This window comes from Bubalus kerabau, chromosome 10 (genome assembly GCF_029407905.1).
Source record: "Bubalus kerabau isolate K-KA32 ecotype Philippines breed swamp buffalo chromosome 10, PCC_UOA_SB_1v2, whole genome shotgun sequence".
Taxonomy (NCBI): Eukaryota; Metazoa; Chordata; class Mammalia; order Artiodactyla; family Bovidae; genus Bubalus; species Bubalus kerabau.
Genome location: NC_073633.1, coordinates 42,943,699 through 42,964,825, shown reverse-complemented (window position 1 = coordinate 42,964,825; position 21,127 = coordinate 42,943,699). Strand labels below are relative to the sequence as shown.

Here is a 21,127-nt window from a genome sequence, read left to right as displayed (position 1 = left end):
TCATTGTATCGCTGCTTGGAGGTATTTTTCCCTTCTCTGCAGGAAACGTCCCTGTATCACTGGAGTGATTTCTGCTTTCCAGCATCCCCTTTTTCCTTGTCCTTTAAACCAAGGGACCTCTCAGGAGGCTTTCATGCGGGCACTGCTTCACCCTTCCGGATTTGGTTTGGCCTGGAATATTAGTGCCATTTGTTTTTCTCAGCTCGGTTTCCCTTTCTTGAGTTCTCAGTGAGCAGCAACATCCAAAGAGGTGCTTCTCGTATTTTTTAAAATAAAAATTAAGAAATAACAAGCTACCAGAAACTAATCATATGTATGCCTATTAACTTCTTAACTGCAAAGTAGCTAAACTATTAACCTTGTGTAACGTATAAGGGATAATAAAGACGGCGATTCTGTGTGCAGGGTGGCGGCACTTTTAAGGGTTGTGGGCTGAGGATCCTAAAAAGCCCCTCCGTCTTAAAGTCTTAAATGATCGATCAGTTGTTGGTGGGTGCTGGAAAACGAGTGGGCAGGGGATTGAAAACTCAGCTTTTGAGAAAGGCAAGGTCAAAATGAAGTTAAGCAAACTTTATCGTAATTTCTTTAGTGACGATTGAATCTAGAAAAGTTGAAAGAAAAGAATGCGCTTATCGTAGATGTAGGCATCTTCTCCGGAGAATAGTTCACCTTTAGGGTCCGGCCGCTGTCCCGGACCCTTGGTCTTCCCCGCCGCGTCCCCGAGTCCCGGCAGGTCACCCTCGGGCCAGGGCAGCCGGGGCCCGGCTTCACCGACAGCAGCACGCTGCACTTGGCGGGCCACCGGGTCTCTTGTCAGGAACCACGGACCCAGCCACGGCCTTGAGCCAAGGCCCAAGTCTAGCCTCAGTACGGGGAAGCCCCGCCGTCGGCGGCGGCGGCCCCGATCCCGCCCCTGGCCCTGCCCCCTCCGCCCCGCGGCCCAACGGTCGCCCCGCGGCGCCGGGCCCGCCCTTCCCAGGGCGCCCGTGGCGCGCCGGCGCCTGCGCAGTCGCCTCAGAGCGCCCTGACCGGGATGGCGGCCGTTTTGGAGTCGCTGCTGCGAGAGGAGCTGTCGGTCGCAGCCACTGTGCGGTGGATCGCGCGCAGCGCCCAGAGTTCGGAGGTAACAGCGCCGGCACGCCCCCAGCCTGGCCTGAAGCTGCTTCCCGCGGGAGATACCGCTCCTCCCGTCCCATTCCTCTAGAGTGCCTGGCTGTCAGCCGGGGCCGAGTGCGCTCCAACTAGGGGCCGCTGCCCCGGCCGCCCGCCAGCCTCATCGCGCCCCGCGGCCCCGGCTGCCCGCGGCCCCGCGCCGGCAGCTGACTGACTCTCGCCCCTCGCCACTTCTCCCTCAGGATGACCCCAGGGAGGCGGCGGCCCTGAGCTCACTTCGGCCACTGCGGAAGGAATTCGTGCCATTCCTGCTGAACTTCCTGAGGGAACAGAGCAGCCGCGTCCTCCCACAGGGCCCCCCAACCCCCGCCAAGGCCCCGGGCTCCTCGACAGGCTTGCCAGGGAGATCCGGGGGGCCGCAGCGGGGCGGCCGCGGAGCGCGCAACCAGCTCTTCCCTCCGATCGAGGCTTCCAGCGCCACCGCCGCTGACGCCCCTTCGGCCCGCCGTGGGGGCAGGAGGCGGGGCCCGGGGCCGGCCCGCGAGCGAGGCCGCGGCCCCGGGGGCCCGGAGGAGGGGGTCAGCGGGGAGTGTCTGCCCTGGGCCGGGGGCCGGAGGCCCAGGAGCTCTGGCAGCCCCAGCAGCCCCAGCCTCGCGCGCTCTGATCCGCCAAACCTCAGCAACCTGGAGGAGTTCCCTCCCGTGGGCTCCGTTCCCCCCGGCTCTGCAGGGTGAGAATCAGCCCTCATCTAAAATATGGCTCTGCTAGGGGAGTTAAAAAATTAAGGCTGGATGCTCTGTAGTAGAGCGTGGTAATGACAAGAAAGTAGGGGGTGAAATATCTACGTGGTGAGGGGCATTTTGCAAAGGGTACTAGATGTTATGGTGGAGGGGGAGATACTTGAAGATGGGAATTAGGGAAACCTATGGCTACTCTTCAACAGGACCAAGCCTTCCCGCAGGATCAACCCAACTCCAGTGAGCGAAGAGCGATCACTGTCCAAGCCCAAGACTTGCTTCACCTCACCCCCAATCAGCTGTGTTCCCAGTTTCCAACCCTCAGTCCTAGACACTAGCCCTTGGGGCCATGGGCTTCCCTCAGGGTGCAGAAGTCTGCAAGAGGAGCGGGAGATGCTCAGGAAGGAGCGGTATGGCTTTGCTGCTCCCGGGGATGTCAGCTTCCTCTGGAGGGGATTTGCAGGGCTTCTCCCTGTGATTAATTTGTCTCCTGGGAACCCTGGGTCTGTTTCTTGGGCTGTGGACATGTCTCTAAGGAACCTGAGTGTGGCTGCGGAGGGGAAGCCATGCTGACTGCTCATGACATTTCTCTTTCCCTGGTAGCTCTAAGCAGCTGCAGCAGTCACCTACTCCTGCCTGTCCCACCCTAGAATCAGGATCTCCTCACCCCAGCCGGACAGGACACCTCACAGCTGAACCCGCTGACCCTGACAGAGTATCTTCCCACCACCGTCTGGAGCTGGTTGCCCTTGTCTACTCTTCATGCATTGCAGGTGAGTGAGAACAGAGCCCTGGAATGAAGACACTTGTAGAACTACAGGGTAAAAGAATTGATAAGGTGTGTAGAACTGAGCCTTTGTTTTGACTGGCGTTCAGTACCCTGGAGTTTCCTTTTTAACCAGAGAACCTGGTACCAAACCTCTTCTTGGAGCTTTTCTTCGTCCTCCAGCTCCTTACTGCCCGGAGGATGGTGACTGCCAAAGACAGTGACCTTGAACCAACTCCAGGAGCTGTAGGTTGGTGAACAAGCCCCTTTTTGAGAAATGATGTCTGGAAATGAAATTGTTTTTAACCAACAGCTTGGTGCTGTCCTTCTAGATTCCCTGGAAAGCCCTCTGTTCCAGAGTGTCCATGATTGTGTCTTCTTTGCAGTGCAGGTTTTGGAACATCAATTTCAGTAAGTTTCCCCAGCTGAGGCATTTGAACCTTATTCGCATTATTCACTTGATTCTCTGGCTCCTTCGGGAGCATGCTTGTGCTTGACACAGGTGTAGTGACCCTAGACTTTTTCCTACGTGTAACCTTCAGTTTCGTGTCAAAGCTATGAATTTAGCCCTTGAAAGAATCAAACTGCCCCCAGTAGTCTTGGTAGCTGACCTTTGGGTTTATTTACTGTTTCTGCTTTGCTGTCGTTAGCTGCTCCGTGGGGTCTCCTTTCCCTTCCCTTTGCCTTTATCATCTTTAATCCTTGGCCCATGACTTTTCTTTATGTGCCTGCTCTGTGCTGCAGGTAACACACTGTGGTGTGCAGATGCCAGCTGCCTACTTGCAGTCTGTCCCATTCTCAGTCGTGTGTGCTCTTATCCCTGTAGCATTCTTTCCCACCTGGACAAAGGGACATTGAAGCTGTTGGCTGAGAACGAGCGGTTACTGTGTTTCTCACCGGCTCTGCAAGGCCGCCTCCGAGCTGCCTATGAGGGCAGTGTTGCCAAGGTAGTGACCCCATCTTACACATCTTCTAGCCTGGATCTGACCCTTCTCAGTCTCATAATTCAGACGGCCCAGCTCACACCACTGTAGTGTCATGTGGCCTAAAATTCTGGACTAGAATATGGGGATGAAGTTTTCTGAGCATAAACTCTGCTTTCAGTCCCTAATATCACTGTTTTAGGTCTCTCTGGCGATGCCACCTTCTGCTCAAGCTGTCTCCTTTCAGCCAGAAACTGACAATCGTGCTAACTTCTCCAGTGACCGAGCCTTTCATACTTTCAAAAAACAGAGGTGATGAGAAAAGGGGACTTTGGGGGAGGGGATGAAGCAGCATTTTCTCCGGGACAGGCGGCTTATGTTGTTTTCATAGAAACTAGGTGTTTGGTCCTAACAGGTGTAGTTTAGCACCACCAGGCCCTGCGTAGCAAACATCTTAAGGGCCACTTAGCCTCATTCTGTTTCATGCCCATGGACTCACACCTCTGACAGTAGCAGCTTTCATGCAGGTGCAATGACTTTGGTCACAGGGTTCTCAGATGAGAGTGCCAGATCAGCCTTAACTGCCCACAGAAGCATGTGAAGCCTGTGGTGTGCTGCTGTCGGGTCTGTGGGATTATCACATAGAGAACCTTGGAGAGGATAAGGAATGGAGCTGTGAATGGTCCTGTCCTCAGTTCTGAGCTAGAGAAGGCACTCCTGAGAATGAGTTAAGCCAATTGTGCTTCAGGTGATCAGACATCTTATGTGTCTGCCAGGGATGTGTTTTACGAGGTACTTCGAGAGTGGGAAGATCGCCATGAGGAGCCTGGCTGGGATTTTGAGAAGGGCTTGGGCAGCAGGATCAGGTATGTGCTCATACACTGGTCACTTTTTCTTGCTTCCAGCAGTGAGCAACTTAGTGGTGTTTGGGTAACTGATTAGAGAAAGGCTTCTCTCCCCACCCCGAACTCCTTCGAGCACAAAGCTGTTTTCTGTCTTCCTTAATCTCTTAGTTACTGCCACCTCTGCCTCGACTCAAAAGGGATTTGTTTCTCCAACTCCTTCTACTCAGAAATCATTTATACTTGCTCTGTGATCGCAAATGATTGATAAAGTGGAACACTCTTATTCCAGGTTGCGTGAGTTTTGGCCCGTCACTGGCTTAGACCCTTTCCAACCTCTATTTTCTCCATCATCTAATCTGACAATACAGATAACTTTGCGTACCTGGATAACTAGGATACAGAAAGAATGTCCTCTTGTCCAGTGATCTCCCATCCACGTTGGTCATGAAGCTCACTGGCAGTCAGTGTAGACTGAAGATGAGAAGGGTGGTCTTATTTCATGTTTGGTTAAGTGTAAAGTTAAGGGCTTCCCTGGTGGCTCAGATGGTAAAGAACCTGCCTGCAATGCAGGAGACCCAGATTCTGTCTCGGGGTCGGGAAGATCCCCTGGAGAAGGAAATGGCAACCCATTCCAGTATTCTTGCCTGGGAAATCCCAATGGACAGAGGAGCCTGGCAGGCTACAGCTCATGGGGTCGCAAAGAGTCGGACATGACTGAGCGACTGACAGTTTCAGTAAGTGTATCTCTAGCCTTGAGGGATCTTGGTGCTAAGGAAAGTATCCTTTACCTTTCCCCATATCCTTGTGCCAGCCAGCTCTGGCAGAAGGCTGCTCAAGCCCCTGGTAAAGGGCTGAAAGTCTCAAGGATTGGCTTGTTCTCTCAGATCTTTCTCCCCCTCTTCCTCCCATCACACTCCATTCCTGCCTTTTATTCCTCAGAGCCATGATGGGTCAACTCTCTGCGGCCTGCAGCCACAGCCATTTTGTTCGACTTTTCCAAAAACAACTTCTCCAGGTAATTGCTCCAGCAGGAGATCTGTCTCCAGTGGACAGTATATATTATAGGTGCCAAGGAATGGCTGGCACTTTGGGACAGGCCAGGAGAACAGGCAGGTCCTTGGCTGAAGAGTAAACAAGAGTTCTGCTCTTTGGGTGGTGGTAGAAGCTTGGGAGCCAGAGCGCTCTCATGCCTTACACCTCCTGCCTCCGTGGGCCCCCTCACACACCCGGCTCTCCTGGCCCTTCTTCAGTCCCTCCCTGCTTTCTTGCCCTTGCTTTGTGGTGTAGTAGAAAGAGCGCAGGGTTAGATCTGGTTTCAAATCCTAGCTCTTGTGACCCTATGCAGATGTTGAATCTTAAAATTTCAGTTTCTTCACCTGTAAAAATAAGAATATAATGCAGACCTCAAAAAATATATCTATGGCACACAGTATAGGGTGGGCATCCCGTATTGTTCACTGCTTCCTCCTCATTTTCTTCAGCCCTTCTTTCCAGAAAAACTCACTGGTTTATCGATTTCTCTCCTCCTCCCCCTGCCCCAGATGTGTCAGAGCCCTGGTGGTGCTGGGGGCACTGTCTTGGGTGAGGCTCCGGATGTGTTAAATATGCTTGGAGCTGACAAGCTGGGGCGGTTGCGGCGCCTACAGGAACGGCTTGTGGCCCCTCAGAGCAGTGGGGGCCCCTGCCCACCCCCTACCTTCCCAGGCTGTCAGGGCTTCTTCAGGGACTTCATCTTGAGTGCCAGCAGGTAAAGGTCCCCTGTCTTGCCAAGAGTGGGGGCAGAGGCCTGAAGAGGTTTGTGTTCCCAGAAGGGCAAGAGTTTGCTCTCCTTGGCCTGGAATGTCAGCGGGTGGGACTGGGGGATGCCCAGCCTCCTTCTAACCCACGCTTCCTGCTTCCATTTCCCTTCTCACTCTGTCACCTACGAAGGTAAACTCCTTGTTCCTTGACCTCCTATGTCTGCCCTGCCAAGCCTTTCTGTCTGGAACACCACCTCTATTATCCTTCCTGCACCTCTTCCAGTACCTTTTTTCCCCCTTCCCTTCATAGCTTCCAGTTTAATCAGCATCTCATGGACAGTCTGAGTTTGAAGATCCGAGAACTCAACAGCCTCACCCTTCCTCAGCCTGAGCCTAGTGACGAGGACGGGGAGTCAGACGTGGACTGGCAGGTTAGAAAGCAGAAGAAGGGAGGCTCTGCTCTAGAGGGGAAAGGGTATTTTCAAGAAGTCTGTAACAGATGTGGTTTTGTTCTAGAAGCCTAATGCTTAGGACCTCTTACTTCTTGATGGCCTGCAGGGTGAACGGAGGCAGTTTGCTGTGGTGCTGCTCAGCCTAAGGCTTCTGGCCAAATTCTTGGGCTTTGTTGCTTTCCTGCCATACCGGGGGCCTGAACCACCCCCGACCCGTGAGCTCCAGGACTCCATCCTGTCCCTGAGGAGCCAGGTGAATGGGGGCGCTGGTAAGGAGGGAGCTGGGAGGAGCCGCACGGCAATGGTGTTAGAAGGCTTTCCCCAGCCCCTGACTGACCCTGGCCCTCCCAGGTGCCCCCAGTCCTGGATGTGCGAGCTCTGCTGCAGCAGGGGCTGCGGGCACGCCGAGCAGTGCTCACAGTGCCCTGGCTGGTGGAGTTCCTTTCTCTTGCTGACCACATTGTCCCCCTGCTGGACTATTACCGCAGCGTCTTCACTCTCCTGCTGCACCTGCATCGGTGAGTCAAGAGAGGGCAAGGCTTGAGGAAAGGGTGCAGGGAGAATGTTGCTGACGCTGCTGCTTTTTGAAGAGGGCCAAGCAGCTTGTGCTTCCTGTGTGCTTCCATAGCTGTAGCTGACCCTCAGGGGAGAGGCCAGGCCTTGATCCACAAGGACAGACAGTGGGCAGTTATTTGCACTTTGGCCCTTTTCTATTCCTACTGTGGCCCAGCTAAGAGTGAGTACAGACTGGGAGAGGTGATGAGACCTGGTTGCCTACACAACAGCAGTCCCTTTTAGGTCTCCTTTTGAGAATCACCTTCCCAGTGATAGCTTTTTTTTTTTTTAACTCCATTCCATTTCTTTCATTGCATAGATTCCACTCACACCCTCATTTACCTTTTAGGAGCTTGATCTTGTCAAAGGAAAGTGAAGGAGAGATGTGTTTCCTGAACAAGCTGTTGCTGCTTGCTGTCCTAGGCTGGCTTTTCCAGGTTGGTGGAATGAGGGTCCAGGTTGGGGAAAGGGGGCATGACTACTGTGGCTGGAAATGGGCAAAGGGAAAGTGTAGGACTCTGACAGAGAGCGGGGCCAGACACTAAAGGCCCAGAGGAGGAAGGATGGGGTTGCCATAGAGGAAGGTGGCTTTGAACCTGGTTGTCTAAACCCTGGGACCATGAGGTCGGAGATGTGATGAATCCCTAAAGTGCTGGCTGGCACTGCCCTCATCTCTTGCCAGATTCCCACAGTCCCTGAGGACCTATTCTTTCTCGAAGAGGGTCAGTTGGATGTCTTAGAGGTGGACACAGTAGCCTCAGAGCATGGCTTGGTAAGTGTTGGGGTCCAGCCAGAGCCATGGGGACCACAAGAGTAAAGGAGGTAGCCTGCCTGCCGGCAGGCCCAGAAACACAAGCCAGAATAGAAGCTGAAGTCTCACGTAATTCTCTAACCCGACCGCCCCATTTCTGGGAGGAAGAGAAGCTTGCCTTCCCCAGACTGACCTGTTCTCTCCCCCAGGACAGCATGCCTGTGGTGGACCAGCAGCTGCTCTACACTTGCTGCCCTTATATTGGTGAGCATACTCTTCCCCGAGGGTCCTTAGTCCTTGGCCTGCCCCTTCATGAGAACCCAAAAGGCACCCCATGGGCCCAGCACCCTCGTACTTTGTTCTGTGCTTAGGCAGGCCCTGATACCTTGTTCTGTCTATTCCACAAATGCTAGTCTGGATGCTTGGGTGGGTGGGACACTTCTGGAACTAAGCACCTGGGCTTCCCTGATGCAGGAGAGCTCCGCAAACTGCTCGCTTCATGGGTGTCAGGCAGCAGTGGACGGAGTGGGGGCTTTGTCAGGAAAATCACCCCCACCACCACCACGGGCCTGGGAGCCCAGCCTCCCCAGACCACACAGGGGCTGCAGGTAAGGGGCAGGGTGGAAGCAGGGGCCACCCCATGGGTAAGGGAAAGGGAGCCCTTCCCTGCACTGCTCCCTCCTCCCCACAGGCACAGCTGGCCCAAGCCTTTTTCCACAACCAGCCGCCCTCCCTGCGCAGGACCGTGGAGTTTGTGGCAGAGAGAATTGGTTCTAACTGTGTCAAGCATATAAAGTGAGTCTGAGTTGAGGGGGTTGGGAATGAAGGTGTTGCAGGTCCCAGGCTCATTTCCTTATCATTTTCCCCCTTTTAACACCTTGTTGCCAAACTGAGGAAAGTCAGCTGAGGGGTGGGGACAGCGGGTAATAGAGGACAGGGGCCCAGGGGGATGGGGGAGGCTGAAATGGCTAACATTCTTTCAAGTTAATTCTGACCTGGTTTGCTTGAATTTGCAGCCCCTTTCCAATTCAGCCTTTCCAACTACCTCTTGCTGTTCCTGCTGCAGGGCCACGCTGGTGGCAGAGCTGGTGCGCCAGGCAGAATCGCTTCTTCAAGAGCAACTGGTGGCACAGGGACGGGAAGGGGGCGACCCAGCCCAGCTGCTGGAGATCTTGTGTTCCCAGCTGTGCCCTCACGGGGCCCAGGCGCTGACCCAGGGGCGGGAGTAAGATGCCAGTCTATTTGGATCCTCTCATCTCCACTGTTCTCTTAGCCTTTACTTTCCTGTCCTTTTTTTTTTTCTTATATTGTTTATTCCATGTCCTCTCCCACCCTGCTTTTGTCATTCTATTTTTGCCTGTTTTGTAGGCTCTTATCTTGGTTTTTAGAGGTTTAAGGACCCAAGTTTAGAGTTGAACTGGAAGGGCATGTGGTTGGGTGTCCAATCTCCCGGCATCTGGGCTGGGCCCACAGAGCTGAGCACGCCCTCCCCTGTGGCAGAGCTCTCCCAGCTCAGTGGATTGGTGCCCTCAGGGACCCAGCTGATGTCTCCAGACATCACTGACCTCTGTCTCCTTTCAGGTTCTGCCAAAAGAAGAGCCCAGGTGCCGTGAGGGCACTGCTTCCTGAGGAGACCCCGGCAGCCGTACGTAGGAAGTAGTCCTGGGGGTGGTGAGCTGGGGTGGTGGGAGAGGAGTGCTGTGGGGCTGTGTATGTCAACATGCATATGAGGCGGCAGGCGGGCCAGTCCTGGACTTGGGCGTTCACCACTGTCCTAACTTGCCCCTGACGCAAAACTACTTCTGTGTCACAGGTTCTAAGCAGTGCAGAGAACATTGCTGTGAGCCTTGCAACAGAGAAAGCCTGTGCATGGTTGTCAGCCAACATCACAGGTAAGGTCCAGGGAAGGGGAGTGACTGACCAGGTTTTTCAAGTGGACTGGCAGGAAGTTGGAGGCCACTTGGGGGAAGAGAGGACTCAGGCCCAGTTGGCAACAGGGAAGGGCAGGGGTTAGCATGGTGAGCCTATGCAGGGCTGCTTTGGTGACCCCTTCTCTGTCCTCCCTCTGACTTGCAGCACTGATCAGAAGGGAGGTGAAAGCGGCCGTGAGTCGCACGCTTCGCGCCCAGGGTCCTGAGCCAGCTGCCCGGGGGGAGCGGAGGGGCTGCTCCCGTGCCTGTGAGCACCATGCTCCCCTCCCCTCCCACCTCATCTCCGAGATAAAAGTACACAGCTCCCTACTCCCTTCGGCTCCCCTCCTCCTGCTCCCTGCTCTTTTCCTAGTTGCCCTTCTTTCTTCCTCAGCTCCAGTATTTGTGTAGCAGCTTTCTGTGTTGTCCAGCTAGTTTCCATTTTGTTACTGAATGGAGTTAGGAAGGGCCAAATTGAATAGTTTTGGTAATTGCTTTTCTCTGACTTTTATACTTGAATCACCCAAAAGGGTCAAAGGGAAGAGGGCAGATGTGAAAATTGTTGACTGAGTACATGGTACATAGATGATATTGGGAGTGGAGTAGGGAATGGCTATCTAGTGCAGTAGGAAAGTTCTAAGGAACAGTCATCCCAGTATTGGGACAGTATTTCAGAAACACTTTCCTTTGGGGGAGATGATGCTTGTTTGGTTACAGGCAGTAAGAATAATCTATCAGTGCTCTTAATTTGATAAAAAGAATTTATACTGTCTAGAACAGGAATCAGTGAGCAATTCGTGGGCCAAATCCAACCTGCTGCTTGTTTTTGTAAATAAAATTTTATTGGCACACAGCCACGTTCATTCATTCACAAATTGGGGCTGTTTTCATGCTCAGCTGCAGAATTGGAGTGACTGGGACCGGAACCTAAGCTAGTAACTGGCCCAGAGCTGGGGTAGTAGTGTTGTAATAAAGATGTAAACTAGGGACAAAAAAGGACTGACTCAAGTTCGAGAGTATATAAGACGGAGAAGGAAACTCTCAGCAGCCATTAGCTACTGGTTTTCAATACACAGATGATTTCTGTCCTGAGGCCTCGACTCTCCTGAGAAAATGAACGGAGAATCATGAGGGACAGAAAATACCACGTGTACGTAGTAGGACATAAATGCTTTCAGAACTGGCTTGGTACGGCATCTCGAGCTCTGGCAGCATACTCTCCCTTGGCTTACCTGTTCCATCTGTTCCCTCTGTTGTCCACTTGGTTGCTTCTCCCAGCTGTGCTGTCCTGCCCTACCCTGCCCAAGTCCCAAGTCTGAGGGCACCTTGGCCCATTACTTCACCCCAGAGCCCTGTCTTCCTTTTCTTTCTGCCTCTCTCCACTGGCTGATCCCCATCCCAAGCCACATTCTCTGTGGCCTCCTTGGCCCTGGCCTGGCCTGAAGCCTTACGTTGCGTCCACCCTTCCTCTCTCCAGGACGTGCTCTCCTTGGCTGTGGGGCCCCGGGACCCTGAGGAGGGAGTTGCCCCCGAGTATCTGGAGCAGCTTCTAGGCCACCTGGGCCAGATGCTGCGGTGCCGCCAGGTGAGACATGGCATGATGCTCTTCTTTCGTATCCTCGTCCGGTGACTGGTAATCAGAGCTGCAGTGGCCCAGGGCTGCTGCTTGAATTATGGTGCTAATGTCCAGGGACTCCTGTTTTTCCCCCACAGTTCCTGTGCCCACCGGCTGAGCAGCATCTGGCAAAGTGCTCTGTGGAGTTAGCGTCCCTCCTTGGTATGGCTCCTTTTTATCACAGCCCTCTGTTGCCAGATCCCCCAGTTCTCTGGGTTGGGTACAAGCAAGATTAGAAAACAGCTTTTTTCTGCTCTTCTTCCTCCCAGGGACACATGACCCTGCCTCCACTTCTAAAGCTTGGCTTTTCTCTCTTCCCACAGTTGCAGATCAGATTCCCATCCTGGGGCCTCCGGCACAGCACCAGCTGGAGAGGGGGCAGGCTCGGAGGCTCCTGCTCATGCTGCTCTCCCTGTGGAAGGATGACTTTCAGGTGCCAGTTCCCCTGCAGCTGCTGCTGAGGCCAAGAAATGTGGCGCTTCTGGCAGACACTCGGCCGAGGGAGGTGAGCCAGGGAAGGTGGATGGGGGCTGGCCAGCAGGCTTCTTAGAAGCCTCTGCAGTCATCTTTTACACCCACTGCCCCAAATGTTATTAGCTGGTTTAGTCCCCTTTTCTGGGGCTGTGCTTATTTTCTCCTGTACACTCAGAGAGACTCCTCGGTCTCATCTCCCCTTCTCCCTCAGCAGCTCTGTCCTCTGTATCAGGCTCGCTGTACAGTCCTCTTATACCCCTGAGCTCTTTCTCCATGTGTATTGCAGTGGGACCTGCTGCTCTTCTTGCTCCGGGAGCTGGTAGAGAAAGGTCTGATGAGACGGATGGAGATACAGGCTTGCCTGGGCAGCCTCCGTGAGACCCAGTGGCCAGGGGTAAGAAGCCTTCATGTTCTATCTGGAGAGAATAGGTGTCATGTCCCTTTTATCCTGAAAGGGGGGCAGGTGATAGGGCCTGGCATCCTGAGGATCTTCCAAAGCTCAGTGAATATTGTCAGATGTCTTGAGGCCCACCCTGAAATGAAATGGCTGCTCTGGGGCACCTCCTTCACATTTAAGTAGCTGTTATATGAAGGACTGTGTCCATGGAGGAAGGGAAGATGGCAGATAGTGAGAAAGCATGGCATACCTCTGGCGAACCCCTCTGATGGTGGGGTTGTTTCTGGCCACACTGCTTGTCTTGCAGGGTCAGGGACTGAACCTAGGCCCTGGCAGTGAAACTGCGGAGTCCTAACCACTGGATTGCTAGGGAGTTCCCAACTGTGGGTGTTTATAATCAGGATAATCTGGATTTTAATCTTAGTCAGTTCTTAATGTGATTTAGGGCAAAGTAGTTTCTTCATCCATAAAATGGGAATAACTTAGACCTTATGGGGTTTTTCAAGATGAAAAAATGTGCATATGAAGTACTCATTAGTGGTTCTGAGCCTCCTAGAGTACTAACAGGACAAGTCCATTTCCATGTAGAAGGCAGCTGGGAAAAAATAAAATACCTAGGGAAAAAATAAAATACCAAGGGCTAAGGGTGAACAAAAAGGGTGAACAATTTAGAATTGTGTGTCTGCTTTTTCAGTCACCTTTCTGCTTATTCCAGGATTTCTCTGAAGAATTAGCAACACTGTTCAACCTGTTTTTAGCTGAGCCCCATATGCCAGAACCCCAGCTAAGAGCTTGTGAACTGGTACAACCAAACCGGGGAACTGTGCTGGCCCAGAGCTAGGGCTGGAAAGTGTCCCTACTTTAGGCATCTCACCAGAGCGCTGGAACCCAGCCTGACTGTGCCTCAGGAGGAGGCCCCAGAGCCACCCCAAGTGCCCACTGTGACCCGTTCTGCTGTGAAAGTAGCTCGGTCTGTCATCAGGCTTCCTGCTCACATATGAAGGAAGAGTGTGGCTGCCTGGCATCCCACAGATGGCTCACCATCCCAAGTCCGAGAGGAAGAAGGAGGGGTCACTGGATTATGGTGGAAAAACCTAGAGACTCCAGTCCTGGAGAAGAAGAGTTGGCTTTATTACTTGGATACTAAGTGAAATGACCCATGGGGACTTGTTGCCACAAGATTCGAGTCCCACTTGCTGCTACCCCAGTATCTCTTAAAGCTTTGTGGTTTGGAAAATCATGACAAAGGCAACTGACTTCTACTTAACTTGTGAGTAAAGTTAACATGAATCTTGGGAGTCTACATTTTCTTACCACCAGGAGCTGGACTGCCATCTCCTTAAAAATGTACAACAGATGTGGGGCTCGCCCGACAGAAACCTGCCTTTTACCTTGCACCCTGCCTGCCTTCAGTCCCGTGCAGGTAGTAACTTTTGACTCTAGCTCCATCCAGGGGCCAAGCACGGGCAGAACACTAGAGCTTTTTAAAATAAACTGTTTCTTTACTGAGGGCTTCTTGTAATTTTCACCTTATTCATCCCTATAGAAGGCTGCGAAGTCTCAGGTGGGCTTGGAGGTGGGTATTGACAGGGTAGAGCTGTCCTAGTGGCTTGGCCACTCAGCAGAGACTAAATGTTCCCGTATGTGAGACCTGCAAGCCAGAGAGCCTGGGGCCCTTATTAACTCACTGCCAACAGTATTGACTTCTGTGCAGCTCCCTTTAAAGGTTTAGGATGTGTGAAATTTCTACTCACCAGCCCTTGGGATGCTTGTTTTTGTGGAGCGGTGGGAGTTGGGGATGTTTTGAGTTAACTCAGAACAGAAGCATTCTACATTTATAAATGGTGCACTGATTCTAAGAAAGCACTACTTTGATAATGTGCATTAAATTCATTCCTGTAAAATTCATGGTTTTTCTACTTTGGCAGTGTGTGCAGAGAGATTCAGTCTCTGCCAGGGAAAGGAGAAGGGAACTCAGTGAACCCTCTTGAAGTGACACAAAATCTGTCTGTGCATGTGTGTGTATTTCTTAGAGGAAAAGTTCTCAGCTGTCAAAGAGGTCTCCAACCCAAGGAAGCTACCTAGGTAAGAGGCTCTGGGCCTAAAGAGGTGTGCTGTGTGCCGTTACAATAGGTCCTGTCAGCACAGAAGGGTAAAAATGGGATGTCTCCCATACCACATACGACTCCAGTCACACTGCTGCCGAGTCAGGCTGTGACCTGCCCTTCCCCTCAGCTCATCCAAATCAATAAGTTTTTGCATCTGAACCTTTTTTCTTCATCTGTCCTTTGAATCTAACATACTATAGGAAATTCTGAAAGTTCTAAATACTTGGGAACCAAAAAAGTTTTAAGAAATGTCTTAACCTTTCTGCACCCATCAGGTATGGCTCAACAAAAGCACTGCTCCAGGAAGCTGAGTCCCAAGGTAAGCAGCTACTTCAGACACTCAGCTCCATGTGAGGTGAGATAGACAAGCAAGCAGGGAGGAAAGCCTGGAGCCCTGGAAGATGCTGAGTTAAAGGCTACTCAGCTAAACAGCAACAGGCCCAATTCAGGAAACAACGCTGGTCTGTGTGAACCTTAAAAGCTTACTTTAGGCAGGCAATAAGAAAGGAATTAGAGACAGGCAGCTAATGAATTAGTGAACTCATTAGTATTTAGATTCTTTTCCATATGCCTGCTTTCTACTAGTTATCTCAACAGTGGTTTTCAACGTGTGGTCTCCAGACCAGCAGCCTCACAATCACCTGGGACTTCCTAGAAATACAAATATGTGGGCCCCTCCAGGCCTCTAAATCAGAAACTTGAGTGGGGGCCAGCCTGGGGTGTCACAAATCCTTTCCGAGATTCTAATGCACAATAAAGTCTGAGAACCAAATATCTTAACACCAGCGTCAGCTAATATTCTTTGATTTGCTGACTCACATGCCTGGCTTGTGGCTTCTCTAGTTCAGGGGATATGGTCTCCGTGGGGCTGCCTGCCCACATATTCAGATTCCCACTGCTGGCTCTGCCTCAGAAGCTCCAGAGGTAAACACCTGCTAAAGAACTTCCTTCCAGGGCTCTGTGGTTACCGCTGGGTGTGCCAGTGACTGTTCTGGAATCGTCCCTCCTGTTCATACTTGGGCTACAGCTGGCAATAGCTGGGCAACTAATCTGGTTGCTCTTTATATGCAAAGCAGTGCTGAGCTCATAGGAAACAGTATATATGTGTAAACTATATAGCTTGAAACTGGGCCATGAGCAGTTACTGCCATCATAATCGAGGCTGAATTCTGAGCTCAAATGACACACTTAGGCTATCCCAGGGTAGTCTTCACTGAATAAAAGTACACACCGGACTTTTAATTTGCAAGTGTTCTGAACTTTTCAATCAGTGGTCTTAATCATATGAAAAGATATGGGAGTACATAAATAGGGTGTTAAATATATCAAGTGTTAACAAAATATTAACCAGAAAAATAAGTTTAAAAGCAATTTTTTTTAAAAAAAAACCTTCAATAATATATAAATAACTTAATCTGAGGTAAGAGGGGAAAAAAATCCTCAAATACTTTCAGAAAAATAAATCTCTGCTGGACTATGCAGAAATTTACCTTTTTACCACATCATCTCAATCCCCATATGGTCACCCTCTTCTACCAAAGATTCTGGGCACCAGAACTGAAGCCAAGAATCTCTCCTACCCCTACCACTTTCAAGTAACCATAAAGAATAAAAGCTCAAGTTCAGTCAGAAAACTGAACCCAGTCTCCATCCCACCCTAGAACAGAAGGGGCTACAGCAGTGTGTGGAATGCTCAAGAGCCTGAAGGCTGGAACCAAGCCTTCAAGTGAGGTAAGGAATGGAGCTGAGCTTCCTCCTAACAAATCACTTACCTCCTCTAGGAAGTCCACTATCATCCCTCCCGTCTTCAAAAGACAGTTTTTCATCTCTGAAATGAGAGATGCCCAAGCCCCATCCCCAGTCTTCCTCAAGGATCTGGGCCCCACCCGGACCCCAAATCTATCCAGCCAGCTTCTACAGTGCTGTTTCTCATTCTACTGAGCTCTGGAGTGATGGCTCCATAACACAGCACTGGTCAGTACTCCTAACTGGGCCAAGACCCAAACGAACGTCCTCTCCTGCGAGGGAAAGGAAGGGGGTGGGGTAAGGCAAAAATTAATAATAAAGCAATCTGTAAAGATTCAAGGAGGAGAAACAATTCTACATCATTGTTCTGGTTTGTGTAGATGTTTTTTTAAACCATTTTCTGTTTTGGTATTTCCTAACACTCCATCCCACAGTGCTGGAGGCAGATTCACTCAGCTGGCTGATGGCAGCTTCTCTACCAGCCCAAGGGCTGCACCAAACTAAGTAAGCACCATGTCAGAGCACTGCCATTTCCCAGCTCTACTGGCTGTACCCAATCCTGATCCTTGAGTAGCCTATATGCCATAGGGTCCCAGAGACAGGAAAAAAAAGGTGAGAAATCCAAAAAGGTGAGTTGAGCTTCATTCACACTGGACGGCCAGAGCCAGAAGCTCAAGTGCCCTTGCTCTGCGGAGGTGCCAGCTGTGACCAAGTGCCGACCAGGTTTCACTGGAACTTTGGGGCGGAATGCCATCTATTCAGTCGGCCACAGCAGGTAGCCTTGGCTCTTCTTGCATCAGGATACAGAGTAACAAGAACTGCCCCAGCAATTCTGGGGCATCCTGGAGTGCCATCTTGACTGTGAGATGCTAACTACCAAGGAAGGAAGCCAGTCTGGCTATAACCAGTGGCTGCTGTTTGATGAAGGAGCTTAGAAGTTGAGGGGGGAATCCTGGAGCACCAAGTTCTACCTGAAATAACCAGAGAGGGAAGAGTTAAAGGTACGCACTGGGGCATACTTCAGCCATAAGTAGCTGCGGTGATGGGACAAACTGAACTGAGCTGTGCACAGTCCTGTACGCTGCTGTTCAGATCTAGACAAAAGCTTCACTTCCCAATGCCAAGTCAGGAAACTGAGGCTGCTGCTCTGCCTCATAATGACTCATCTATGTCCCGAGAACCCTGGGAACAGCCAGAGGATGAAGGCCACCAGGCTCTGAAAATAGCAGCTTTCAAGAAGGTTGGTCAGCTCTGCCTCATTCCTTCCTCTGATTCACCACTGGTTTGTGACCCAAGAAGCCCTTAAACCTCCAGCCTCAGGCCACAGGTCCTGGGTCCTAAAGGATGTTGAACAGCTTTACAGTAAGCTCCCATGAGGCTGGGGTCAAAACAAGGCATGCTGTGAGACCAGCTGCAGGAGGTGAATCACCTGGGCTAAGTAGATGACTCTGGTGATCTCCTTCCCTTCCACAGTGAGGGGCTGCAGGATCCAGGCGCTGGGCAGGATCTCCCCTCGGACCATCTCCCTGCTGGGTCTCGGCATGGATGCGTCATACACAGACTGAGCTGCCATGATAGACAGTTGCCCCTAGAAACAGCAGTGTGAGTTCAGCCTATGTAATGTGGCTCCACCAGGGACAGGCTCCAGCGCAGGCAGTACCGTGGAAAGACCAGCCTTTGAGGCCCTCCCCACTGCCACACACCATGTCCAATTTGCCCTCCTCCCCACCCAGAGGACGGGATGCCCACAGAGATTGCTTTTCACAACATGCCAGCCCAAGTTCCTCCCACATCTTTACCACCAGCAAGGCAGGCACCTCTTTGGCTTCCACGCAGACACAACAGAAATCCCGTGGCTGCTTCAGTGCACACACGGTGGTATTGCACACCACATACACTGGAGGGGCAGGGATGCAGAAAGTCAGAAGGTGCCCTGTGACACCCCATCATTGTACAGCCTGACACCCGACTAGACCAAGCCTGAGTACCCAGCCTCCCAAGAGCGCTGCCTGTGTTCCCGGGGCTCACCCAGGTTGATGCTGTTGGTCACCCGCTGGTGCAGCCTCGCTGTCTGGACGGGCTTATGGTACAGGGGCCACAAGGTGGGGTCACTCACAGCTGCCCACACATGAGACAATGGCTGGGACACCACGCCAGCCCCCAGGAAGCCATGCCGGGTAGAAGAGAACATCTTGTAGTACAGCTGCACCTCCTGCTCCTCGCCCTGATGGCTGGGGGAGACACCAAGGGTGGGGAAGAAGAGGATGGGGTAAAAACTGGGTTCTAGGGTCACATAAGAAGAGTTCAGGTGAGGCACTCAAGGAAGCCAGGGTGGAGAAGGCAAAGGAAGAGACAAGGCCACCAGGGCTGCAACAATAAGACACTGTGCAAAGCAACTTACTTCCAGCCAGCTGCTGCCTGGCAGCTGAAGAGGTTGTTCAGGTTATCTGAGCAAGCAGCCATTACCTGGGGACACAGTGACCACACCCAGATTAGTGGGCACAGTTGGTACAAAGCAGGCCCTTGGATGAGTCCCTCAGGCCAGCGTTCCCTGAATTGCCCCTTTTGTAAAGATAGAGAGCTGCTGAAGAAGTCCTCATCTGCCCTGTTCCTCCCCTCTTCCTCCTCCCTCCCCACCGAGCAGAGTCTGCTGCAGGAAACCTCACATCAGCCATAGAGAGGTCCACAATGTGCTTGGCCAAATCCTTGTATGAGGAAGAGAAGGAGGTCCCCAGGCTGGACAGGCTGGACGGGGAACAGCAGCAACTGCCCAAGGCGGCTCTGCAGCCTACAATGAATAGGTGGAGGCTCCTGAGCATCAAGGCCTTGGGGCAGCACCAGCATCCTGAGGGACAGCAACCCCCCAGGATCTAGCAGACCTCAGCCCTGAAGTCCCCACACAAGGCAGGTACCTGCCCCACCACTTACTGTAGGCTAAGCTTTTCCAGGTAGAGCCAGCCAGATTCAGCTGATTGTTCCTCACTGAAGAGCGGCCCCGCACTTCCCCTACCCAGGAGTCTCTGGAATCAGGCAAGTTTGTGTTGCCCTGCAGAAGAGAAGATGCTCAGGACCAGAGCCAAAGGAGCGAGAGAGCAGAACACCAGAAAGCCAGTGCAGAATCATCTCTGCCTCTGAACTGCACAGTCTTCAACATAAAGGCTCCAGTGAAAAGGTCATCCCCACTGGGATTACAGGAAGCTGGATGCCCCCAAGAAGTCAAGAGCAATAGAAACCAGTCCCTGGAGAGTTTCCTTGCCCTTCAAGTCACAAGTTCAAGGTTGCTTGTAAAAGAATTCCAACAGGGATCAGTATAAACTGGGGCCTGAGAGGTACTAGGGGTCATTGGGTGAGGGGACCTTCTGCCCACTGAAGCAACTGGAATGAGGCCATGGCTGGAGCTGCGTTTAGTGTGAGCAGCAAACAAAGCCCAACTGGGAGGTGGGATGGGGAGGGAAAGTGATGGGCTGTGAAAAGCTTGACTTTTGGCCCCAGCCCCACGTCCAATGGCTAAGCCCAAGGTTGTAATGTGGAACCAGTTCCAGTCCAGTCACTAAATTGTGTCTTACTCTTTGCAGCCCCATGGACTGCAGCACACCTTGCTTCCCTGCCCTTCACCATCTCCCGGAGTTTGCTCAAACTCATATCCATTGAGTCAGTGATGCCATCCAACCATCTCATCCTCTGTTGTCTTCTGTCTCCTCCTGCCTTCAATCTTTCCCATCATCAGGAAATTGGGAGCCAGACCCCACCTTTACTGCAAGCAGCTCCTCAATGACACGACCCTTGACTTCTGCTGGATCTAACAGGCACTTACCATCCTACCTCTATCATCAGTTCCTAACTTTGTGCTGCTTTAAACACAAGAAGACGTAAACAGAGGTACTCTTCATCTCCTTTCTTCTTCCTGCAACATCCAGTCTGCTTCAGACTGAGATACTTTGCCACCCTCTTAAGAACTTTTCACTACTGATCACCTCGTTCTTCACTTGTTGCCTCCACCTCTTCCTCTTCACTAGGTTCTTCATATGAGCATTTAAGCATGCAAAGATTTCTCCCACCTTTAAAACCTTCCTTTATAGGCATCTTTGCTCTTCATAGACTTGAAAGGACTGTCGCTATTTGCCATCTACTGCCTCCATCCCCTCGGAACCCACTCAAGGCCAGCCTTTGCTAGATCCATGTGCCTGGGTCTAGCGAACAGGTCCCAGTCCACATCTTGCTGAGCACCTCCCTCTCACAGCAGCATTATTCATAGTAGGCAAAAAGTGGAAACAAACTAAATGTCCATCAACTTATGAATGGACAAATAAATATGATAATCATCCTGTGTGATATTTTTGGCCATAAAAAGGAATGAAATTCTGATACATGCTACAGTGTGGATGAACCGTGCGTGGGTTCAAAAAAAGATATACTGGAGTCCTAACTCCTGCTCTCTATAAGTGTAACTGTATTTGGAAATAGGGTCTTTGCAGATGTAATTGAGTTACAATGAGATCCTACTGGATTAGAGTGGGACCTACATCCAATGACAGGTGTCCTTATAAGAAGGCCACATGAAGACATAGGGACAGAGAGGCACAGGGGGAGAAGCCATGTGATGCCAGAGGCAGAGGCTGGAGTGATCCAGTTACAAGCCAGGGACTGCCAGCCACTACCAGAAGCTCAGAAAGAGGCATGGAACTTTAGATTCTTCCCCTAGAGTTTTCAAAAGCAGCATGGCCTTGTTGACACCATGATTTCACACTCCCAGGCTCAAGAACTCTGGAAGAAGTTTCAGTTGTTTTAAGCCACTCTGTTTATGGTAATTTGTTATAGCAACTGTAGGACATCAAGAAACCCTGGAAACATTATGACTGAAAGAAGCCAGTCACAAAGGACCACATATTGTATAATTCCATTTATATGAAATGTCCAGAATACACACATCCATAGAGACAGGACGTAAGTAGATTAATGGCTTACAAAGAGTTGGGGATCGTGTGTTTGGGAAGTA

General features: G+C 51.6%; 2 protein-coding genes across 7 annotated transcripts in view; one reads left to right on the top strand and one right to left on the bottom strand.

Moving 5' to 3' along the window:
* Positions 1–993: 993 nt before the first annotated feature.
* Positions 994–13,788, top strand: CDAN1 (codanin 1). Of its 3 annotated transcripts, XM_055537519.1 has the most exons (28): positions 994–1,123; positions 1,356–1,843; positions 2,057–2,260; positions 2,454–2,623; positions 2,753–2,866; positions 2,949–3,027; positions 3,443–3,563; positions 3,742–3,851; positions 4,316–4,405; positions 5,324–5,399; positions 5,926–6,131; positions 6,434–6,554; positions 6,682–6,828; positions 6,927–7,093; positions 7,480–7,567; positions 7,813–7,902; positions 8,091–8,145; positions 8,356–8,489; positions 8,573–8,676; positions 8,948–9,106; positions 9,463–9,526; positions 9,695–9,773; positions 9,958–10,106; positions 11,269–11,376; positions 11,505–11,568; positions 11,730–11,911; positions 12,167–12,274; positions 12,993–13,788. In XM_055537519.1, exons 1-28 carry the CDS (start codon positions 1,034–1,036, stop codon positions 13,116–13,118), a joined length of 3,693 nt encoding a protein of 1,230 aa, XP_055393494.1. In that variant the 5' UTR covers positions 994–1,033; the 3' UTR covers positions 13,119–13,788. The 3 variants fall into 3 exon arrangements, 2 of the variants coding, with proteins under 2 accessions (XP_055393494.1, XP_055393495.1); XM_055537520.1 differs by lacking the exon at positions 8,948–9,106; XR_008699176.1 differs by lacking the exons at positions 11,730–11,911; positions 12,167–12,274; positions 12,993–13,788 and having other exon boundaries at positions 9,958–10,059; positions 11,505–11,526.
* STARD9 (StAR related lipid transfer domain containing 9) overlaps positions 13,046–21,127 on the bottom strand; it is a 120,822-nt gene continuing 112,740 nt past the window's right edge. For 3 of the 4 annotated variants that reach the window (XM_055537507.1, XM_055537509.1, XM_055537510.1), the window contains 7 exons: positions 19,060–19,177; positions 18,798–18,919; positions 18,533–18,597; positions 18,160–18,362; positions 17,931–18,028; positions 17,561–17,719; positions 13,046–17,102 (listed from right to left, as the gene is read on the bottom strand). In XM_055537507.1, the coding sequence (XP_055393482.1) occupies positions 17,001–17,102; positions 17,561–17,719; positions 17,931–18,028; positions 18,160–18,362; positions 18,533–18,597; positions 18,798–18,919; positions 19,060–19,177 (867 nt within the window). In that variant the 3' untranslated portion in view covers positions 13,046–17,000. The remainder of the gene's footprint in view (positions 17,103–17,560; positions 17,720–17,930; positions 18,029–18,159; positions 18,363–18,532; positions 18,598–18,797; positions 18,920–19,059; positions 19,178–21,127) is intronic. The other variant, XM_055537508.1, reaches the window with a different exon arrangement.